The 18,130-nt window shown below is 49.1% G+C and overlaps 2 protein-coding genes across 2 annotated transcripts in view; one reads left to right on the top strand and one right to left on the bottom strand.

Moving 5' to 3' along the window:
- Window positions 1-13,571, top strand: part of LOC3290476 (uncharacterized) — a 58,906-nt gene extending 45,335 nt beyond the window's left edge. The window contains exons 9-13 of the mRNA XM_061663549.1: window positions 4,483-4,531; window positions 9,351-9,641; window positions 9,742-9,920; window positions 9,998-10,201; window positions 10,280-13,571. Of these exons, the coding sequence (XP_061519533.1) occupies window positions 4,483-4,531; window positions 9,351-9,641; window positions 9,742-9,920; window positions 9,998-10,201; window positions 10,280-10,987 (1,431 nt within the window). The 3' untranslated portion in view covers window positions 10,988-13,571. The remainder of the gene's footprint in view (window positions 1-4,482; window positions 4,532-9,350; window positions 9,642-9,741; window positions 9,921-9,997; window positions 10,202-10,279) is intronic.
- A 1,362-nt stretch (window positions 13,572-14,933) lies between these two features.
- On the bottom strand, window positions 14,934-17,243 carry LOC1281732 (uncharacterized). Its single transcript, XM_321684.5, has 3 exons — window positions 16,975-17,243; window positions 15,946-16,339; window positions 14,934-15,712 (listed from the first exon to the last, which is right to left on the bottom strand). The coding sequence occupies exons 1-3, from the start codon at window positions 17,087-17,089 to the stop codon at window positions 15,442-15,444; spliced, it is 780 nt and encodes a 259-aa protein (XP_321684.5). The 5' UTR covers window positions 17,090-17,243; the 3' UTR covers window positions 14,934-15,441.
- Between the last annotated feature and the right edge of the window lie 887 nt (window positions 17,244-18,130).

Raw genomic sequence — 18,130 nt, 5'->3', positions numbered from 1 at the left:
GGCATGTCGTGTGATTTAATTTTCCGCTCATCGCCCACCACCGGGCGTGTGACTTTTCCCACTAGACTCGTAAAGTGCGTATGTGTGTGTGTGAATGCGCTCACGTTTATCGAACAAAAAAGTTGGAATTAAAGTGCGTCGTAGTAGTAGACACACCACCATCAAATCCACTTCTGTCCCCTTTCCCTGTTGTTGTCCAACAAGAAGTCGCAGAAATCGCTACGAAAACCGACGACGACGGTGGCAGCAGAGTGTGTCGCACGATCCTTCCCACTGCTGTCCACGGCACCGCGCACAGCTTTTATCTTCGGCCATCTTAACACGCACGCAGCCCCCCCGCTCCCCCTCTAATATGTATCGCGCGCAAATGGTGTTGTCGGCGCGTGGAGATAAAAATAGCGCAAAACGAACGCGAAAAGCTTGATTAAACACTAAACTTATTAGCTGCAGATCGGAAGAGGAGCGTTTGATCGTTCGTCGCGGTACGTGTGTTCGTGCCATAGGGATCGTGGTTAGAGGGTGCTAGTTTGTTTGCCTATTGGGTACCACTAGACGGGTTGAAAACTGCTGGCTGTGGTTGCTCTTGTCCAGGAAATCCGCTCCAATGCGGATGTTATTAACGCCAACGGGGGGAACTGCGGATATACAAGTGTGACTCCTTGATGACTTAACCAGATCTCCTCCGTGTACCAGCGGGTCTTGTTTTCGAAGCAACAACACTGATCAACTTAACCCGAAAGGGCACAGAACATCATCCCCCTCCGCCTCTCCGATCGGTCGCACTTGTGATCTTGTGCCGAGGAGAGATCGTGAGCTGTTTTGGTGGAGCTTTTGAAAGGGTCCTTGAAGTTGGTCAAAACCAGTTCATGGATTGGTTCGACTCTTTGGAATGGAGGTGTAACTCCCCACAGCCGTAGGCGCTCTCCTTTGGCGGCGTCCCTCCAAGAGAGTGTCATTAGGTTTTTGGTGGTACTAGTACGCTGCTGTTGACCTAGGCCTACTCACCGGTCTCTAGTCTCTCTGCGGAGGGCATTTGTCTGGAATGTGAAAGAGAAACGAACGGCGGCTGACGTCCAGTTAGGTAGCAATGATCGAAATTGATTGCACAAGATTACTTGATCTATCGACTATCAGTAGTAGTACGCTCTAGATAGAAGTGCTCAAGTTGATATACGCTTGTAAGCTTTATCGTAACAGTTTTAAATCCAATCCACTTGAAAGTTTCCACACCACACACCGTACAGTAGTTATCGAAGACAAACAAACATCTCCAATAGCAGACGCAGCGAGAGGCAACTTGATAATCGCGAAACCGAATTGAGTGTGTCTGATCCTCCTCTCACCAGTTTCTAGTTGCATCCAGTTAACACCCGGTGTATAAAATCGATTAACATTTGTGTTGATCGCGCGTCAACTGACGTGTTGTACTCCGATAGAGCAATAAAACCGGAAACGTGCTCTGCACCTACCTTGCCTGATTTGTGGTAGAAGTCGTCAGGACAAAGTAGCACTCCCCCCTCGGTGGACGTGCGTTATACCAAAGTTAGCAGCTGATGGTGCCGCTTCCCATCGCTTCCTCTCCTCCAATGCGCGTTTCGTGGTGCAAAAATCTATGGCCAATAAAACGGCCCAGGGTGGATGAGGAGTGTATTGCGCGGTGGTGTGTTTACTGCACTCGTTGCTGCTGGCGCGTGTGAATACTCCCTCCGAAAAACCAGCAGTGATTGATACTGGAACCGCGTCACTAACGTGTGTTGGTTGCCGCCTGCCGAATTTGTCGACGCTCCGGAGCGCCGGTGGAGGTTGAGGATTGAGAGGACGGGAGACAGGAGGTTAAGAAGTTGGATTTTTTCGGTTTCAATTTGGTTTCCAGGGGGGAGGTGCGGGCGTCCGACCACGTTGTACGGTCGTGGTTATCGCTTCTCCTCCTTCCAGGGGGGGATCTTTCTGCACTGGTGTGCTCCAAGGGGTCGTGACGACGGTGGTGGTGTGTATATAACCAACACCAACATCACCATCTCCACCACCCTTGGGACCCCGGGGGTGGTGATAATGAGTGTGGACCAAATATTTGCCCCCCGTGTCCGGAAAAAGAACAGGTTGCTGGGGGTGGGCAGGATGTGTTTCGGGTTTTTGGGTGGCTTTACTGATGCGTGGTGGTTACATTCTCTGTCTGTTTCTCATATCAGCCCACGCTCGAGCTAACGGCTCCCCAGACACAGGCCAGGATTTGTAATGATTTGCATCGACGGTTTGGTGGTAGTTCTTGTTTTTTTTTTCTGTCCACCTTTGTTGTGTGCAGCACGCGGGGGCGCATATCTTATCAGTGGGACTATTGACCACGCGAAAGCGAAAAAGGGGATCTAGGTAGGTTAGCCTTTTGATGCCGCCTTTTTTTATTGAACCTTGGAAAGATTTGGGTTTGTGTTTTTCCACCGCTGCTGCTGCGCCCAGCAAGTGTTCTTTCAGTGTGTTGTGGAGTATTGAACAAGACAGTGAGGGGAAAAATTTAATTTGATTTAAATTGCAAACATCCATCAATAAGAGGTGATTCTAGTTCAATTACTTTTAATTGCAGAGGAAGCAAGAGAAGCTGTGTTTACAAGTTATTCCGAACCGTCGTGAGAGCAATCAGTCGGGGCGGCCAAATGTTTCGGCTCTTTAGCGTAAACCAGACAAAACTTATAAGGGGAGGGGTAAGGGAGGGTAGAGAGCGGGAACTGCGCAAATGTTGCACCACTAACACCCACCCCATTCCACCTGATGGGGAGGTAGGGCAGTCAAATGGTGCTAATAAGACACGGCGTTTCGGTGATGGATTGGTGGCCGTTTTGGCATCGTCGTCGGGTGGCAAGGGAAAATCGACATGATGGTTAGCATTCTGTGCCTTCTTCTCTCTTTTTCTCCCCGATCGCTGAAGATCCGATCGGGGGGCAGTATGTAGCATTTGTTCATTCACTCTACTCCGCAAATTCCGTAAACAAATAGCAAAGGTTAGTGTCGAGCGAACGCGTGCAGCAGCGCAGCGCATCATCCACAGCCATACGACGCGAGCGCTTTAGGGCAGGGGAAAACGAGAACAAGATCAAGTGTGTCCTACCACCAATCGTGTATGTAACCGACCCAGCGGGTGGTGTGTGCCGTTGTGCGATGTGTTACCAACGGAACTTTGTCCATTTCGTACGTCCAGTTTGAAGACGGAGTGATTCGATGGCACACGATCGAGCGGTGTGATCCTCGGCGCAAGTGGTGTACCGAATCCGTAAATAATATCCAACGACTGTGTGCGTGCGTGTGTTTTCTCTTTCTTTTGGTTCGTCTGTTAGGTGGTCTGGTTAGTGTGGCCTCGTTTATCCACGTGCTGTGTTTGGAGTGGAGTGGTGATTCTAAGGTCTCGAGTGTGTTCTTTGTGCGTAAAAATTGTTCCAAATTCTGAGTGTGAGTCTGTGCCGTATCAAAGCTTTTATCCAATGAGTTTCCGTGTCTGGTGAGGATTCGACGCGATTGAACCATGTTCCGTCGTTTTTCCCTGTTCGATGCTGCCCCACCCTCCAGTACGGTGTCTGTGGCGCGGCCGAAACCACCGCAAGTGCCCAAGCTGCCACACTCCTCCAGTGCGGCAGTGAACGGTGCAACTGCGGTGCCCGAGTTTCGTGCCCCACCCCGTACCGATCCGATCAATATAGCCGGAGCAGGCGGCGATGGTGGACCCGGTGGCAATGGTGCACTGCTCGCCAGCAATGGCAACCGTAGTCCTCATCTGTTGATGCGCGACGGTTCCAGCACCGGTGAGCTGCTGCATCTACATCAAACCACACCGGGACATTCGCCCGGCTCCGTCGGATCGGCATCGTCGGCAGGAGGTGGTACTGTCATTCGACCACCATCGGTTGGTGGTGGTTTCAAGTTACTTTCCTCCTCGCCGGCTACACGCTACCACCGGCAGCAGCACTCCTCGATCAGTGGATCGGCACCGGCCCACACGGCCAGCGCACTGCAGCAGCAGCAGCTACTGTACGCGGCAGCCATCCAGCACCACGGTCCGAACCGGCAACCGGTTAACAATGTGCCCGTGGTACAGTCGGCGACAGCACCGGCCAACGGTGGCCCCATGGTTCGCCCGTCCGCAGCCATTACCGCGCGCGAACGATACAGCTCGGGACGCTCCATAAGCAGCCCGGTTTCGCCCAGCCAGCTCGCGGACTGTCCGCTGTCGACGTCGATGCCGACCAGCATCAAGTACTACTACACCTCGCCGACCTGGTACTCGCGCTTCAGCCACTCACTGCGCAAGAACGTTCTGCGCCGTTCGACCAGCGCCCACAACAGTCAAAACGTAATGTTGGCCAAAGAAGACGCTCGATTAAATGCACTTTTACCCCATTGATCACATCCATCCATTATTGATACTTACTCTGTTGCTGGTGTGCTGCGCAAAAGATACGATTAGTAATGGAATCTTTCCTTTCTTTCTCATTTTAGCTGCCCGTTGCCGACCCATTCCTGGAGAAGGTTCCGCTGTCGGATCTAGGTGAGTGTTGTGTCTCTGATATATGATTGCTGGGTCTCATGTTTTCCGCTGTTTTGTGGATGTATTTATAAACCTTACGTGATCGATATTTTGGCCCTGTCGGGGCGCCGCCACTCGCCCGTTCATCTTGTTGTTCTCCGCTTGATGATCTTCTGTAACTCTGCAGTATGCGCCACAGAGTGCACTTGTTTGTTCGCTTTTCACTCAAACGGTTGATCGATTGCCAAAACATGGCCACTCCTCGCCACCTAACTCAGCGTCTCGGCGAAAGATAGAAGGATGCAACCGGGCCGAAGGATGTAGAAATAAGACATGACGAAGAAAACTTGCTTCTTCGTTCATAAATGTCAAATTGTGTGTGACAGTTGAAAGATTTATTAGACAAGGATGTTATTACGTTTCGTTGGGTTACGATGATGAGTTAGATAAAATGGTACGACTTTTGAACTTTTTGGTTTAAATATTCAAGATTGAAGAACTTGAGTGTAGCTGAGTACATTCGGAATTTATAGTGCTGTTGTTGGACCTCCTTTGTGCTCCAAAACAATTGTCGAGCTTGGCTTTCTTTCCATCAGCTTGGGTGGGAGCATGCGTGAGCTTACGATATTGTACGTAGATCATCGTCCGAGTCCGGCTGTAAACTATCCGTCAGTAGATTGAACGAAGATTTGAAAAGACGCCCTCGTTTTCCTCCCTTTCGGTGTGTCGCTAGCACCACTTGACCCTGCAGAAGCATTCCGAACACCCCTCTCTCTCTCTCTCTCTCTCTCTCTCTCTCTCTCACTGACCATGCGCAATTAACCACAGCCGACGATGGCTGATGACGACGACGATCACGAACGACGGTTAAAGATTGCCTTGAATGTTTGTAATTTCGGACCACGGGCACGAACGCTCTGCTGCTGCTGTTGCTGCTTTTCTGCTCTCTCGGTCAAGATCGGTCAAGATCGGGGCAAGATCTTTTTCACACCAGACACCACCTTCCCTTGCGCGATCTACCCTTTTTGGTGGGGTGCGCAAAGCCGTGTCTCTGTATAAGAAAAGGATCTGGCTGCGCAGACAAGACTGCTGGCAAATGGCGTTAAAGCATCGTCGTTTGTTGTCGTCAGCGGAAGCGGAATGCTCCACCGATGCTTACCGGGGGGCTGTCGGAACAGCACACGGATCAGTTGATCGGTGAATGCTGGGAGTGCTTGTTGTACACATCGCCCCACACCATCGTGGCGAAGGCGAAACTAGCAACAAACGGAACGAACAGTAGAAGAGAAGACCCTGAATTTGCTTTCCGTCGCGATCGTTTGCGTAGTGAACGTTTCTTCTTTCTTCCGCGTTTGAAGCGATCTCTTCGACTTCCTCTTACGCAGCTGGAATGTGTTTTCGGTTCGCCGTCGGTGTAGAGTAGTACTGTTGTAGTGTATACCAAACCTTTCTGTGATCCGTGATCTCGTTTAGTGAACTATCGAACAGTTGAGTGATATAGGGCGAACGTTGTCATCCCGGCCCCGCGACAATCTCTGCCATTTTTGCGTAGTGTGGTGATCGTTGTGTAAATATGGTTCCTCCCCTTCCCCAACCAACCAACCAACCAACCGACTCATTCACCCTCAATGTCGAAGCGATAGAATAGTTTTCATTTTAGTTGTCGTTTCGAAAAGGAGTTTCAACTAACTCTCTCTCTCTGGCAGCACTCGCTGTGTTTGCAGGATGCATTTTATGTGTTGTAGCTACAGTAGTGCACACGTGGTGTACCCCCTTTACTAACACTGTGGATGTTGTGGCACGTAGAAATCAACTTCCCCTCGTCTAATAATGCACATACTTTCCGTTTAGGGGTAGCAATAGCGTTCGATCACGCCGTTTCGGTTTGCTCTCTAAAGGGCAAACAAATATCGTGTGCGCTTTGTTTGCTGACTTCCTGTATGCCCTGTATGCCCCATGATTGACTTTTAAAAATAGAGCGTACGAGGAAAATATTGGAAATCATTCACTATACACACACACTCGGCGGGCACGCGTTCTCCTCAGCGAGGAGAGTCATGTGTCGCGCCAGAAAACCAATCTCTAGAGTAGCAGTGAGCGCGGCAGGAATACACATTTTAACGTATTTTGCGCCGATACTTGATGGTAGATAGATTGTTGTTTTACTTGATGAAGATATCAGAGACAGGGAAGGAAAGAGAGCGAAAAGGGTTGAGAAGAAGTAAGTGATGTTTTGTGACCTGAATGACGTCACATGAGCGCGCGCGTAGGCAATTCAGTTTTTGATGCGTACATCCCCGCCCGGTCGATCGTGACCCACGCGTGACACGTGGAGGACTGGCCGTGCACCGTCAAACATATGGTTCTGTCGTCAGTAGCCGCCCAGCCTAGTAGTGTAGTAGAGGCAAGTCCTCTGCCCTTCGCTCCTCTGCCATTGACACAGGAGGTGTAGTGGTGATGGCAGTGAGAGCTGTGTTATTAATAGTCAGGACGCGCGGTTATGTGTTGAGCTGTTTTGATAAATCAAGATCAATTAATGCGACGCATACGTGCGCATTGTGCGCTGGCTGGCATGAATCATTCATCTTATTTTCAGGCTCCTCGGGGTGTGATTGTGTGTGGTGTGTGGCTAAAGCACAGTCACAAAGGCGTTAATGCCCGAACTGGCTGGCCGCATGTAGTAGCCCCATTGTCACAGCTGATCGTTCGTTTTTGCCGTGTAATAAAACAGCGGCAGAATAACAGCAACCGAGGTTGTACAACACTGTGAATGATATTTTTAATCCTACAAGTGGTGGCGTCGATCACCACCCATAACGTCTAGACTTGTTGATGGAACAGCAGGGGGAGATGGCGGTGGCGATGGATGCCGCCGGCGGCCACCCCATCGCTAATTATTCGATCGTCATGCGGCGGACACCATACAGCTCTCATGCGCGAATAAAGGAAGCGGAAGGGGCTGAACTTTACAACAATGGTGGTAACAACCTTAGCACTAGCGCAGGGCGGGCAGCAGCAGCAGCAGCACTACTGTGTAAACACACTGGTGTGCGAGATGTTCTGTTGGGAATAAACCTTCGTGCGCCGTGATTTACGAGGATGATCTAACGAGAAAGTAGCATCATCACAGCAGAGGGTCGTTGCTCTTGTTGAGTTTGGGTTTTAACGATCCCAAAATGTAAGCTGTTTCGGCCCAATAAGAGGGCCAATTTCAAAGAGCAACAGTGGGCCGATTGCCGAACAAACCTGCCGAAACTAGAATGTCAACAGGTGCTGTCAACGGTTTCGCCGAACATTGGTCAGGAACGCGGGGGAAAATCTGTACCACACCTTGCGTCGTTGACATTATGTTCCCATTTGGCAGCAGCGGGTACTATGGGATGTAAATTGAAAACAAATCCGACATTCATTAGATGCCATCAATTAGTGTCAGTTGTGTGGTGGTTGAACACATACACCCAGATGGGCGGCGACCATGAACCAATGTAACTTGTGGGGAGGGTGCAGTTGTAAAGGACAAGTGGTGGGATCAGACGAGACGCGGGCATCTTGTACTCCATAGTAGTTAGCAAGAATAAACTGATAGTTCAGAGTGAACGACTGCAAAGGCGTCTTGAAGTCGAAACGCTTGATCATGTTTAGTATACTCATTTCCTATCTGTGCACTGTAGAACCGTCATTATATGCCGCAAACCAAGAAATAGAGCACCGTATGTTGTGAATGTGTGTTTACAGCTTAACGCCAAGCGTGTGTTCTCCGTGAGTGTGAAACTAATTCCTCCTCTGCAACATCCCTCTGCTGTGCTAACTACCTACCACCAACTTCCCGAATGGATCCCGGCATTGGAACGTGGGACAGTTTGAGTCGCTTCGGCAGTGGCATCAGCATGTCCGATAGCAGCGAGCACAGTCACCGTACTATCAGCATCGCGTCCAATCTCACCAGCTCTGCCTGCTCGAGTGCGAGCAGCCTTAGCCAGGACAGTAGCAGCTGCTGTCTGGGGTCCTGTTCCGAACCGGACGGGGGCAGCAGTGGTGCTGCCGGAGGAGGAGGAGGCCTTAGAAGCAAAATCTGAAAGTATCTGATGTACACGACACGACACACCCTCCCTTCGCTCGCTTCACTGTTCGCTCATAATTGTGTGTACATCTTCATGGAAGAGTTCTGGTGTGATGATAGAGCGGGTTTGTGTAATAGATTTGATGTCTGTCTGTGTGTGTATATATCTGTTCTGCATGTACCATGTGAAAGGAGCTCATTTGCCGCTGCTTAACATCACCTGCAGTAAGTGCTTTGAATGCAACAACCTCACGCTGCCCATCTTTACACGCACACTCACTCACTCGAACGTTCAATCGATCTGCGGAGAGGGTCTGTGGTCGTCCTTTGCCTAATGTGTCTCTCTTGTCCTTGCTCTTCGAAACGCGGTTGCGCGTACAACAGTGTGTTATGTGAATCCAAACTTTAAGAAAATTAGTAACCCTAAGAAACGGTCCAACTATGGCTGCAGGCGGCGCTGGTTTGCCGGCCGGGAGCCATGGCCCACGTTGCATTTCTACTCGAACTATGCCGGCCGGCTGGTTCTGGGGGCCGGATTCCACGATTTCTTCAACACCGAAACGTACCCGCTGGAGAGCATAAAGGAGTTTGAGGCAATCTCGAGCGCCTGGAAGCGGCATCTGGCGGAGCTGCTGAAGAAAGGTCGGCCAGAAAGTGTTCGCGAGGGGGTGGGATGGTCTAGTCCTATTTCGATAGCTCGGAGGGTGTGCTGTAAGTGTGCATCATTGAAATCTCGTACTAATTGCCTTTTGTTTGCATTCATTTTGTTTTTTTTTGCAGAGGAAGATGAGTCGCAGATATTTGTCAAGTTCTTCCGATTTCATAAGTGCTACGATCTGGTGCCGACCTCCGCCAAGCTGGTCGTGTTCGACACCCAGCTGCTGGTGAAGAAGGCGTTCTACGCGCTCGTCTACAACGGCGTCCGGGCGGCACCGCTGTGGGACTCGAAGCGCCAAGAGTTTGTCGGCATGCTAACGATCACCGATTTCATCAAGATTCTAAAAATGTATTACAAATCACCGAACGCGTCGATGGACGAGCTCGAGGAGCACAAGCTGGACACTTGGCGAAGTAAGTACCTGTGAAGGGGGGTTGAACTGTGGACCAGAATAAGTAATTTGCTTTTGTGTGTGTGTGTGTGTGTGTGTGTGTGTGTGTGTACATTGTACAGAAGTGCTACAGGAGGACGTGAAGAAGCTCGTTAGCATCGGTCCAGATGCGTCGCTGTACGATGCCATCAAGATGCTGGTACACAACCGCATCCATCGGCTGCCCGTGATCGATCCGGTCACCGGCAACGTGCTGTATATACTGACTCACAAGAGGATACTTAGATTCCTATTTTTATATGTAAGTACGCTCGCCGGTCGTGAAAGCGAACGGTTGAAAAAAGAGCTGTTTGTTAACAAACGTGTCGTTCGTTGCAGATAAATGAACTACCAAAGCCATCGTACATGCAGAAAACCCTCCGGGAGGTGCGCATTGGCAGCTACAACAACATCGAAACGGCGACGGAAGATACCAGCATCATAACGGCGCTGCACAAGTTCGTAGATAGGCGCGTGTCCGCTCTGCCGATGGTCGACTCCGAGGGGCGCCTGACGGACATTTACGCCAAGTTTGATGTTATTGTGAGTGAATCGTTGCGAACTAATGGCACAGTCGAAATCATCGCCACCGCCCTCCACTAAACACACCTTCCGTTTCAGAACTTGGCTGCCGAGAAAACGTACAACGATCTGGACGTGTCCCTGAAGAAGGCAAACGAACATCGAAACGCGTGGTTCGAGGGCGTACACCACTGCACGCTGGACGAAACGCTCTACACCATCATGGAGCGTATCGTGCGCGTCGAGGTCCATCGGCTGGTGGTGGTGGACGAGTTGAAGAAGGTGATCGGCATCATCTCGCTGTCGGACATCCTGCTCTACCTGGTGCTGCGTCCCAGCGGGGACGGCATCGGTGACTCCGAGTCGCTCCGCGCCACCGATCCGAGGCTGATGAAGGCGGGCTCGCCGGCGGGCGGCAGCAGCAGCAGCAAGCTGCAGGCCACCAAGCGCGACAGCAGCAACGAAAGCATCGAGGAGGAGAAGGAAACCACCGAGGAGGACGCCGAACAAGAACAGCAGGATGCTGCCGCTCACAAGACTGAAACCACCATCACGCCGGCCACTCCCAGCAACGACGAGGACGGGCAGAAGAACGAAGCGGAGGTGGAAGTGGAGACAGCAGATGATGCCGTCCCGGAGCTGGCGGTCGAGGAGCTGGCAGAGGAAGCGAAGGAAGACCCGGACGATACCGCGTCCACACCGGTCGATCGTAGCAGTGCCAATGATTCTCCCGTCGCGCAGGAAATGCTCGCCACCGACGTCCCACTGCAGTCCGTCCAGCGGGAGGTGGGATTGGTTAGTGAGTAAGAGGCACGCCTAACGTCTCAGTCGGCGGGGACAAGAGCAGCAGCAGCAGCACGGTCTCGTTGTGTCAGTTTTGGCGACACGCGCGGAAAGATTGAAAGTTGGTGGGGATCGATCGATTCCCCTTTCCTTCATTCGTGTTTTCGTGCGGGGATTGTGTGCGTGGTGCCGCCTCTGCTGCTTGTTACCGATCCTTTTTCTCGATGTGTGTCTGCTGTGTGATATATTGGGTCGCGCCCCACGTGTTTCCAATTGTTGTGGAAGCCCGGTGTGTGCGCGGTAGCCGACGTGCGCGTAGAAGCAGCTGTGTTGTGTTGTGGAGGAGAGTTTGAATGCGCTGTGCAAGAAGATAAGATGATTGATCTTGTATCGGATCGATGTCGAATTGGAGGAAGGATCGCAAACTTCGCCGGTGTTGTGTAAAGGTGTAGGTTGTAAGTACAAAACAAATATCTAGCAAAACAAAAGCCAATCAAACATAGTGCAAGCTTCCGCTGCGTGTGTGTGCGTGTATGTGTGTGTGTGGAGCGAGTTAGTAATGCGTTTGGCAGAACTGAAACATTGCAACATACAAACAGACACTCACACACTCTATTCAACTCTACTCTAATAGACACTTGTGTGCAACGCGCAGAAATTCAAACATTCGCTTCGGCTGTTGTTGTAGAGAGGAAAGTGTCCCCGTACACTCTTCTAGTACTTTTTGCATTACAATATTCTCTTATCCAGTAGCGCCGAAGAGAGAGCACACGGCTGGGGAAGAGGGTAGTAGTAGTGGTAGTAAAAAGTAACCAAAAGATAGCAGAAGAAGCAGAAGAAATCACACACACAGCGCAGTGTCGGTGCCGGTGACCCATCCCAGCGGGAAGAGTAGGAACGGAGCAGCAGGGAACGTTAGGCAGAAAGCAGACAGAGAAGGGTGGGTGGGTGGGTGTGCACCGTTTATCTCATTACAGATTTTAACTATTTGTTCTTTTTCTTCATTGCTGCCATGCCCGCACCGCGCCGCCCCTCTCCAGAAGAGGCAAAATGTGCGTGCAGAGAAGTGTCTTTCTCTTTGCTTTTTGGTTAGGGTTAGGCGAATGTTTGTTTTAATCCGTTTCTTTTTGGTTTCAAAGAGAGTAGAGTTCTTTCCACACATTTTATTATTCGATCGAATTAAACACACACATACAGTTGTATTGTTTTTGCGATAGATTGTTGTTTGCGTAAAAGTAACGCGCGTGTAAAGAGAGAAATTGTTAGAATTTTTGTTTGTTTCGTGGGCTGTAAAAACCGTGCGCGGGCGACTTAAGAAAGGTTAGAAATACTAATTAATTTGCGCGAACACACACGTCGTGTGTGAGTGTATGTGTGTGTGTGTGTAGGATGCGAAAACCAAACTTATTTGATAATAATTTAAAAATTATAGTGTATAGTGCAAGAGTTAAACGAATACGAATTGGGTAAAATGCAAAGAAAGCAAAGCAAAACGATTAATATGAAGAGATATGTATGATGTTAACAAGAGAGGGATATGTAGAGCAGAAGGAAACGAGAAGCGAGAGAAACTACTAAAAGAATGTGAAACACACAAAACACAACACAACAAATTGTGAATAGATAGGGCTTACTAGGACAAGATAAACAGCAAGAAAACAGCAACAGAAACTATTTAGAAGCTAGCTATACATTTACACAGATAGTAGATAAAACGGCGTGTTGTTGCACTATACCCAAAGGCGTCCACAGAACAGAAGGAGGAACGAAGCAGTGTGTGAGTGTGGATCGATGCAATAAGTTGAGATTGAAGGCAGAAAGGAAACAGCATTCGTTTTGAGCGGAAATGTGTTAAGATTATCGTTTCCGCCGCATGGACACATACACGTTTAAGGTTTCTATTTAGGGTTTTTTACTTTCACCGCTCTACTCTACTTTGCCTTGCTTTGTGTTGTTGCGCATTGTCTCGGCTCTATTTACAGAGGCGAAAAAAGGAAGAAAGCGCGCGCGCCCACCACATCGTGGTGATCGTCGTCGTCGTCGTCCTCGTGATTAGGAAGGGAAGGAAACATTCGAAACGCAAGAGAGATTGGAAGAAGAGAACACAGACGTTTGCGTTGTGTAAGCAATTGCAAAATTTGGTGATAATATTATGATTGGCGAAAATTATTGAATACAATCGATGTGTTCTCCCTTTTTTTCTCTCCTAAAAGGCAAGGCCCCATTGCATCGCATTGCTCGCGAGTGTGATGGTGGTGTGTGTACCTTAAACGCTTGTTGTTTTCCAGTGTGCGCGCGTCGCAGGAAAAACGCTTGAATTATAGAATATTATGGAACGGACTCAGATTGAGGGAAGGGGGTGAAAATTGGTGGGAACACAGACACACACACCCCGCTGTCGAAGGGAATAAAAACCCCGTGTGTGTACGTTAGAAAAAAGCCGAACAAGGCGGATTATGTATAGCATGTGCGCGTACGCGAAACAAAACAGAGAAGAGTTACGTTGAATCGCTAAGATGATTATTAAGAAACTAATGGAAAGTTCAATTGCGGTAAAAATATTAAAGAAGAAGGAGAGAGATAGCTCATATAAAATAGACATCAAGTATTACTGCGGCTTTGAAGCAAATCGAATCATGATGATAATTAGATGTGAAGCGAACGAGATATAACGCGAGGTAAGTGAGCGTTTTGAATGCCTTTTTATTTATTTATTTATTTATTTATTTTTATTTTATTAATTGCTCGGCCACGTTGGGTTACAGAAATAGTGCTTACTGACTATAGTATACAATTATTCACGAAGGAGTTGGAAGGAGTTTATGGTACGGAAAAGGAGCGAAGACGGGATCGGTAGACAGGATAGGATATGTTGAAATCGAACAGATCAGAAGTACTATTAAAAGACGACATAGCTCTTATAAAAGGCTCATTGCGAGCAAAACGTGTACGACATATAGGTATCTGGAGACGAAAACGATAACGTAAGGTGCGACAAGGTGCATACAAATGTAAGCGCGACAGAAGTGAAGGGGTATCAATCGTATTGAGCAATATGCCAGCGACGAAAGAAGCCTGAGCGACCGAGAGGCGGTGCTCCAATTTGGCAAGGCCTAATAGAGTGCATCTATCGTCATACGAAGGAAGCGGAATAGAGTGATGACCCAGCGACCTACGAAATACGATCCTTGTAAAACGTCTCTGGATCCTCTCAATCCTTTGGAGCAGAGATAGTTGGACAGGAGACCAGATGACACAGGCATATTCCAGTACGGAACGGACCCAACAACAATAAAGGGACTTAAGACAAAAGGGATCACGAATTTCAGTGGACATGCGACAAATATAACCAAGACTTTTGTTGGCCTTGTTGATGACATAGTCCGTGTGCTCCTTGAAAGAAAGACTCGGGTCAAAGAAGACGCCAAGATCCTTAGACAAGGACGCACGGGGAATAGGGGCATCACAGACACTATAAGCATGAGTTATACTTGTAGAAGATCGGAAGAAAGACAAGACGGAACATTTTTCAGGACCCAGGACTAAACCGTTAGAAGCACACCATGTAGAGAATTTACAGAGCCAGGATTGAAGGACTAGACAATCAGCTGTAGAAGATACAGGAAGAAAAATTTTAACGTCATCCGCATATAGCAAGAAGCCGTTAGGAGGAAGGATCGAAGTACAGTCATTGAGGAAGAGAATGAACAGTAAGGGACTAAGGACACTACCTTGAGGGACACCCGAAGAACTAAGAAAGCATTCAGAGAAAGAGCCACAGATTTTAACTGCATAAGAACGATTCTCAAGATAGGAGTTGAACCACGGCAATATAGAGCCACCGAAACCTAGTTTTCGAAGCTTAGCAACAAGTAATGATAGAGGTATACTGTCAAATACCGCTTTGAAATCGGTATAGATAGTGTCTACTTGCTTGCTTTCTTTCGTCTCTTCCGTTATGTTACACACATTTTTGACATTTTCACAACGTTTTGTTTTATTACTTTAATCAACACTTTTTAACACTTTTTCACACTACCTATGGGATCACTTAGAACAGTGACGCGCTTGGAAGTTTGATACACCCCAGTCAGTGTTGTGTAAGGGTTGGGGGGTTGTAAGGGTAAGGGGTGGGGGGATTATGTTTTCGGTTGACCGAAGAAGAAGGAACTTACATTACCTCTGGTTAGTTCTCTGGCGAGTGGGACAAGGAGGAGTAGGACAGGGAAGTGTCCACAGGGAGAGGGAGTTGTATTAATCGGTGGGTGGATAGGAAGCGGTTGCGTTAGCTTTGGACGTATCAATGCTGTGGGAGAAGAGCGCAGAGAAAATTGGGATACAAAAAAAAAGGGGGTTAATATTCGGGTACGGAGATTAGCGATGGAAGATGACATTTTCTCTCTAGTTTCAATAAATTAATGACCACAATGACCCGTTTGGAGGTGATCGGGCTTTTCGCCTAACCCCACAGACCACAATCACAACTCATCGTGATCGTGATCTTGATCATTGTTTGCTTGCTGTTCTTGTGGTGTTGTGTGCAGTGGAATTTCGACCGTTTCGACCGTCCCACGGACCCGCTGCTCCGGGAGCTGGTGGGACGACGCGTTGCGGAACCGGCTCGGCACGAACGTGACCGTGCCGGACGCGCTGTGCACCGAGTTGTGTTCGTTCGGTGTTTGTGTGTTTGCCGACGGATCCGGACTGGTCAGTGTAATGCGTGACGACGGTGTCGGTGTTTCCTCCTCGCTTCTCGGCCCGGCGTGTATGTGGTGTTGTGAGAGTGTTGTGCGTGTGAGGGGTGGAAAGCGGGAACAAAAAAGCAAAACAAAAAAACGAGTAATTTAAACAATTCCTTAGCTATGGTACAAAAGTGTCTGAAACGGAACGCTTATCTGCTTAAATCCTTTAATCCTCCCTCATTACTTGACGACCCCTCTTCTAACCTCCCCTTGACGCTCTTTCTTTCACATAATAATTACCTATCCCGTGCCTGGATCTCCGAGCTGACCGTCACACCGCGCGGCTTCCGGAAGTCACACTCCACGGCGAACGCGGCATCACCGGGCGTCACAATGTCCGGATCGTGCTGCACCACGACGATGTTGGAGTACACCTCCCCATTGTTAACCGTCTGGCACTGGTCGAGATTGAACTTCATCTCGAGCGTTCGGCCGGCCCGTTCCGGCTTGACGAAGCATGGTTCGGTCTGCTTGTAGTAGCTACCGCGCGTGTACATCACGCCCTGGAAGTCTTCCTCCGTCTTGAGCTCGATGCGCATCGAGTCGGCCCCGCAGCGCAGGTTCACCTTCTGCAGGCCTTGGGTCGAGGCGTCGATCTTGAACTGATCGCCGAGGTCCTGCTCGAAAAGGCTCTCTATGGGGGGTGAAGAAATGTGACGAGGAAGTTGTTAGAGAATGTATTTGGATTTAATATCATTTAACAAAAAGAAACATTTGATCAAATCCTATCGAAAAGGACCTAAAATTGCAACTACAAGATAAGCCGAATCGACGGTGAAAGTTAGGTCATTTTAATGCTTCAACACCAGAATCATACATTCCCGCTCTTTTCTGTCTTCTAGCCACAGTTTACACAATACCGACGAATGTGCAGCATGCCAGAACGAACCAACACACGTAAAGAAAGTAAGTCGTGGAAAACCGGTTCCAGGTGGATGATTCCATCCCCCAAGAACTCGACCACCTGACCCCACCGGGAACACTGGGCGCGCGTATGTGTGTGTAGTCGTGGTGGTTTGAAGAAGCTCACGCACCGATGATGATGATGATGATCATGATGGCGATCGTACCGGAATGGGGGTGAGCAAAAGCAAAGAACCCGTTACGCGCTGACGTTGCGTGGCTTCGGCAAATGAATCAACCCGAATCGATGGCCACACTTTCTGTACGTGAGTCATCCATTAAAGCGGATTTCTTATTTAACTTGCTTTAAACCTCTTCACAATCTTTTGTAGGTAGTTTCACACCGAAACACACACGCACACTGACCTTCAGGTTTTTGGTCCTCCTGCTGCTTTTTGGCAAACACACTGCACAACGATGGTATCAGCAACACCAGACAGCACTGGAGCAAGATGACGGTACTGCTACACTTTTTGGCCATTTTTGTATGCAGGTAAAACACACACACACACTTTGTGCAATGGGACACTATTATTATTCACTTTTGGTGTTCACAACCTCACATAAACCGATAAAGCCGCTTTCGATGCTGCTGCTGCTGCTTCTTCGCTGATCGACGGTCGCTGACTGAGTACGATCTAACACACCGAACCACGAAGACTATATATATGAGTGTGTTTGTAGTGGTACCGGTTACGGATCGGGCGGGGAGAGACCAAACCCCCGCCCCAATTCCAATCGCGCCTCCCTTCTCCCGTGAGCATGCGTCTATTTCGTTACTCGTTCGGCACCACGTGGAAGCTCGGCTCGGCCTCGCTTCGTATTGCGTGCGTCGTTGTAGAGCTTTTGCGTACAGCTGTTGCGCAGAATAGGATGAGGCGAGGCACACACTTCCTGCCGCCGTTGTTTGCGCCACCCTTACATAATGCAGTGTGATAGGGTGATAGGAGGGCTTAACGGAAGGATTTTCCCTCCAGCTGCTTGTAGCTGGAAAAACGCAACCCCTTTCTGTTTGGCCTTCCTTTTTTCCCATTCCACTTGAGTGCGGTATGCATTTCCTCCATTGGAAGTTACCAGTATCGTTTGCGGTTTAGGAAAAATGGACTTCTTTTATGGAATGCTGCCTGCAACCGCCTTCAAAAAGGGTCCGGCTTTTACACTTACAATCAAAAGCATTCCCAAAATAGATTGAGTTTGAGAATGATTGTAGGGTCTGTGGTCTGCCGCCACGGTTTTTATTTCTTTTTTTTTTGTTTTTCAATCAAAACCTAAACACTTCCTCCCTTCGGTCTGCTTCGATTTGCTTATCGAGCAGTAGTAGCAATTGGCCGCGTGTGGTTGTTGCCGTATCATACATAGTAGGCGCTGGTGGGAGTCTTTTTTTCTCTAAACTTTGATTTCCGCAAACCACCGCGCGCGGTTGGACGCGAACGACTTCCCGCCCGCCCGCCACGTTTGCGCAAGATAATTAGGATTTCCTAATGGTAAACAGTGCCGCGTTCCTTTCGCCCTCTCTTGCTCT

Source organism: Anopheles gambiae, chromosome 2, assembly GCF_943734735.2.
Source record: "Anopheles gambiae chromosome 2, idAnoGambNW_F1_1, whole genome shotgun sequence".
Classification (NCBI taxonomy): domain Eukaryota; kingdom Metazoa; phylum Arthropoda; class Insecta; order Diptera; family Culicidae; genus Anopheles; species Anopheles gambiae.
Note: the sequence above shows the minus strand (reverse complement) of the source record. Positions and strands in the feature narration are given on the sequence as shown.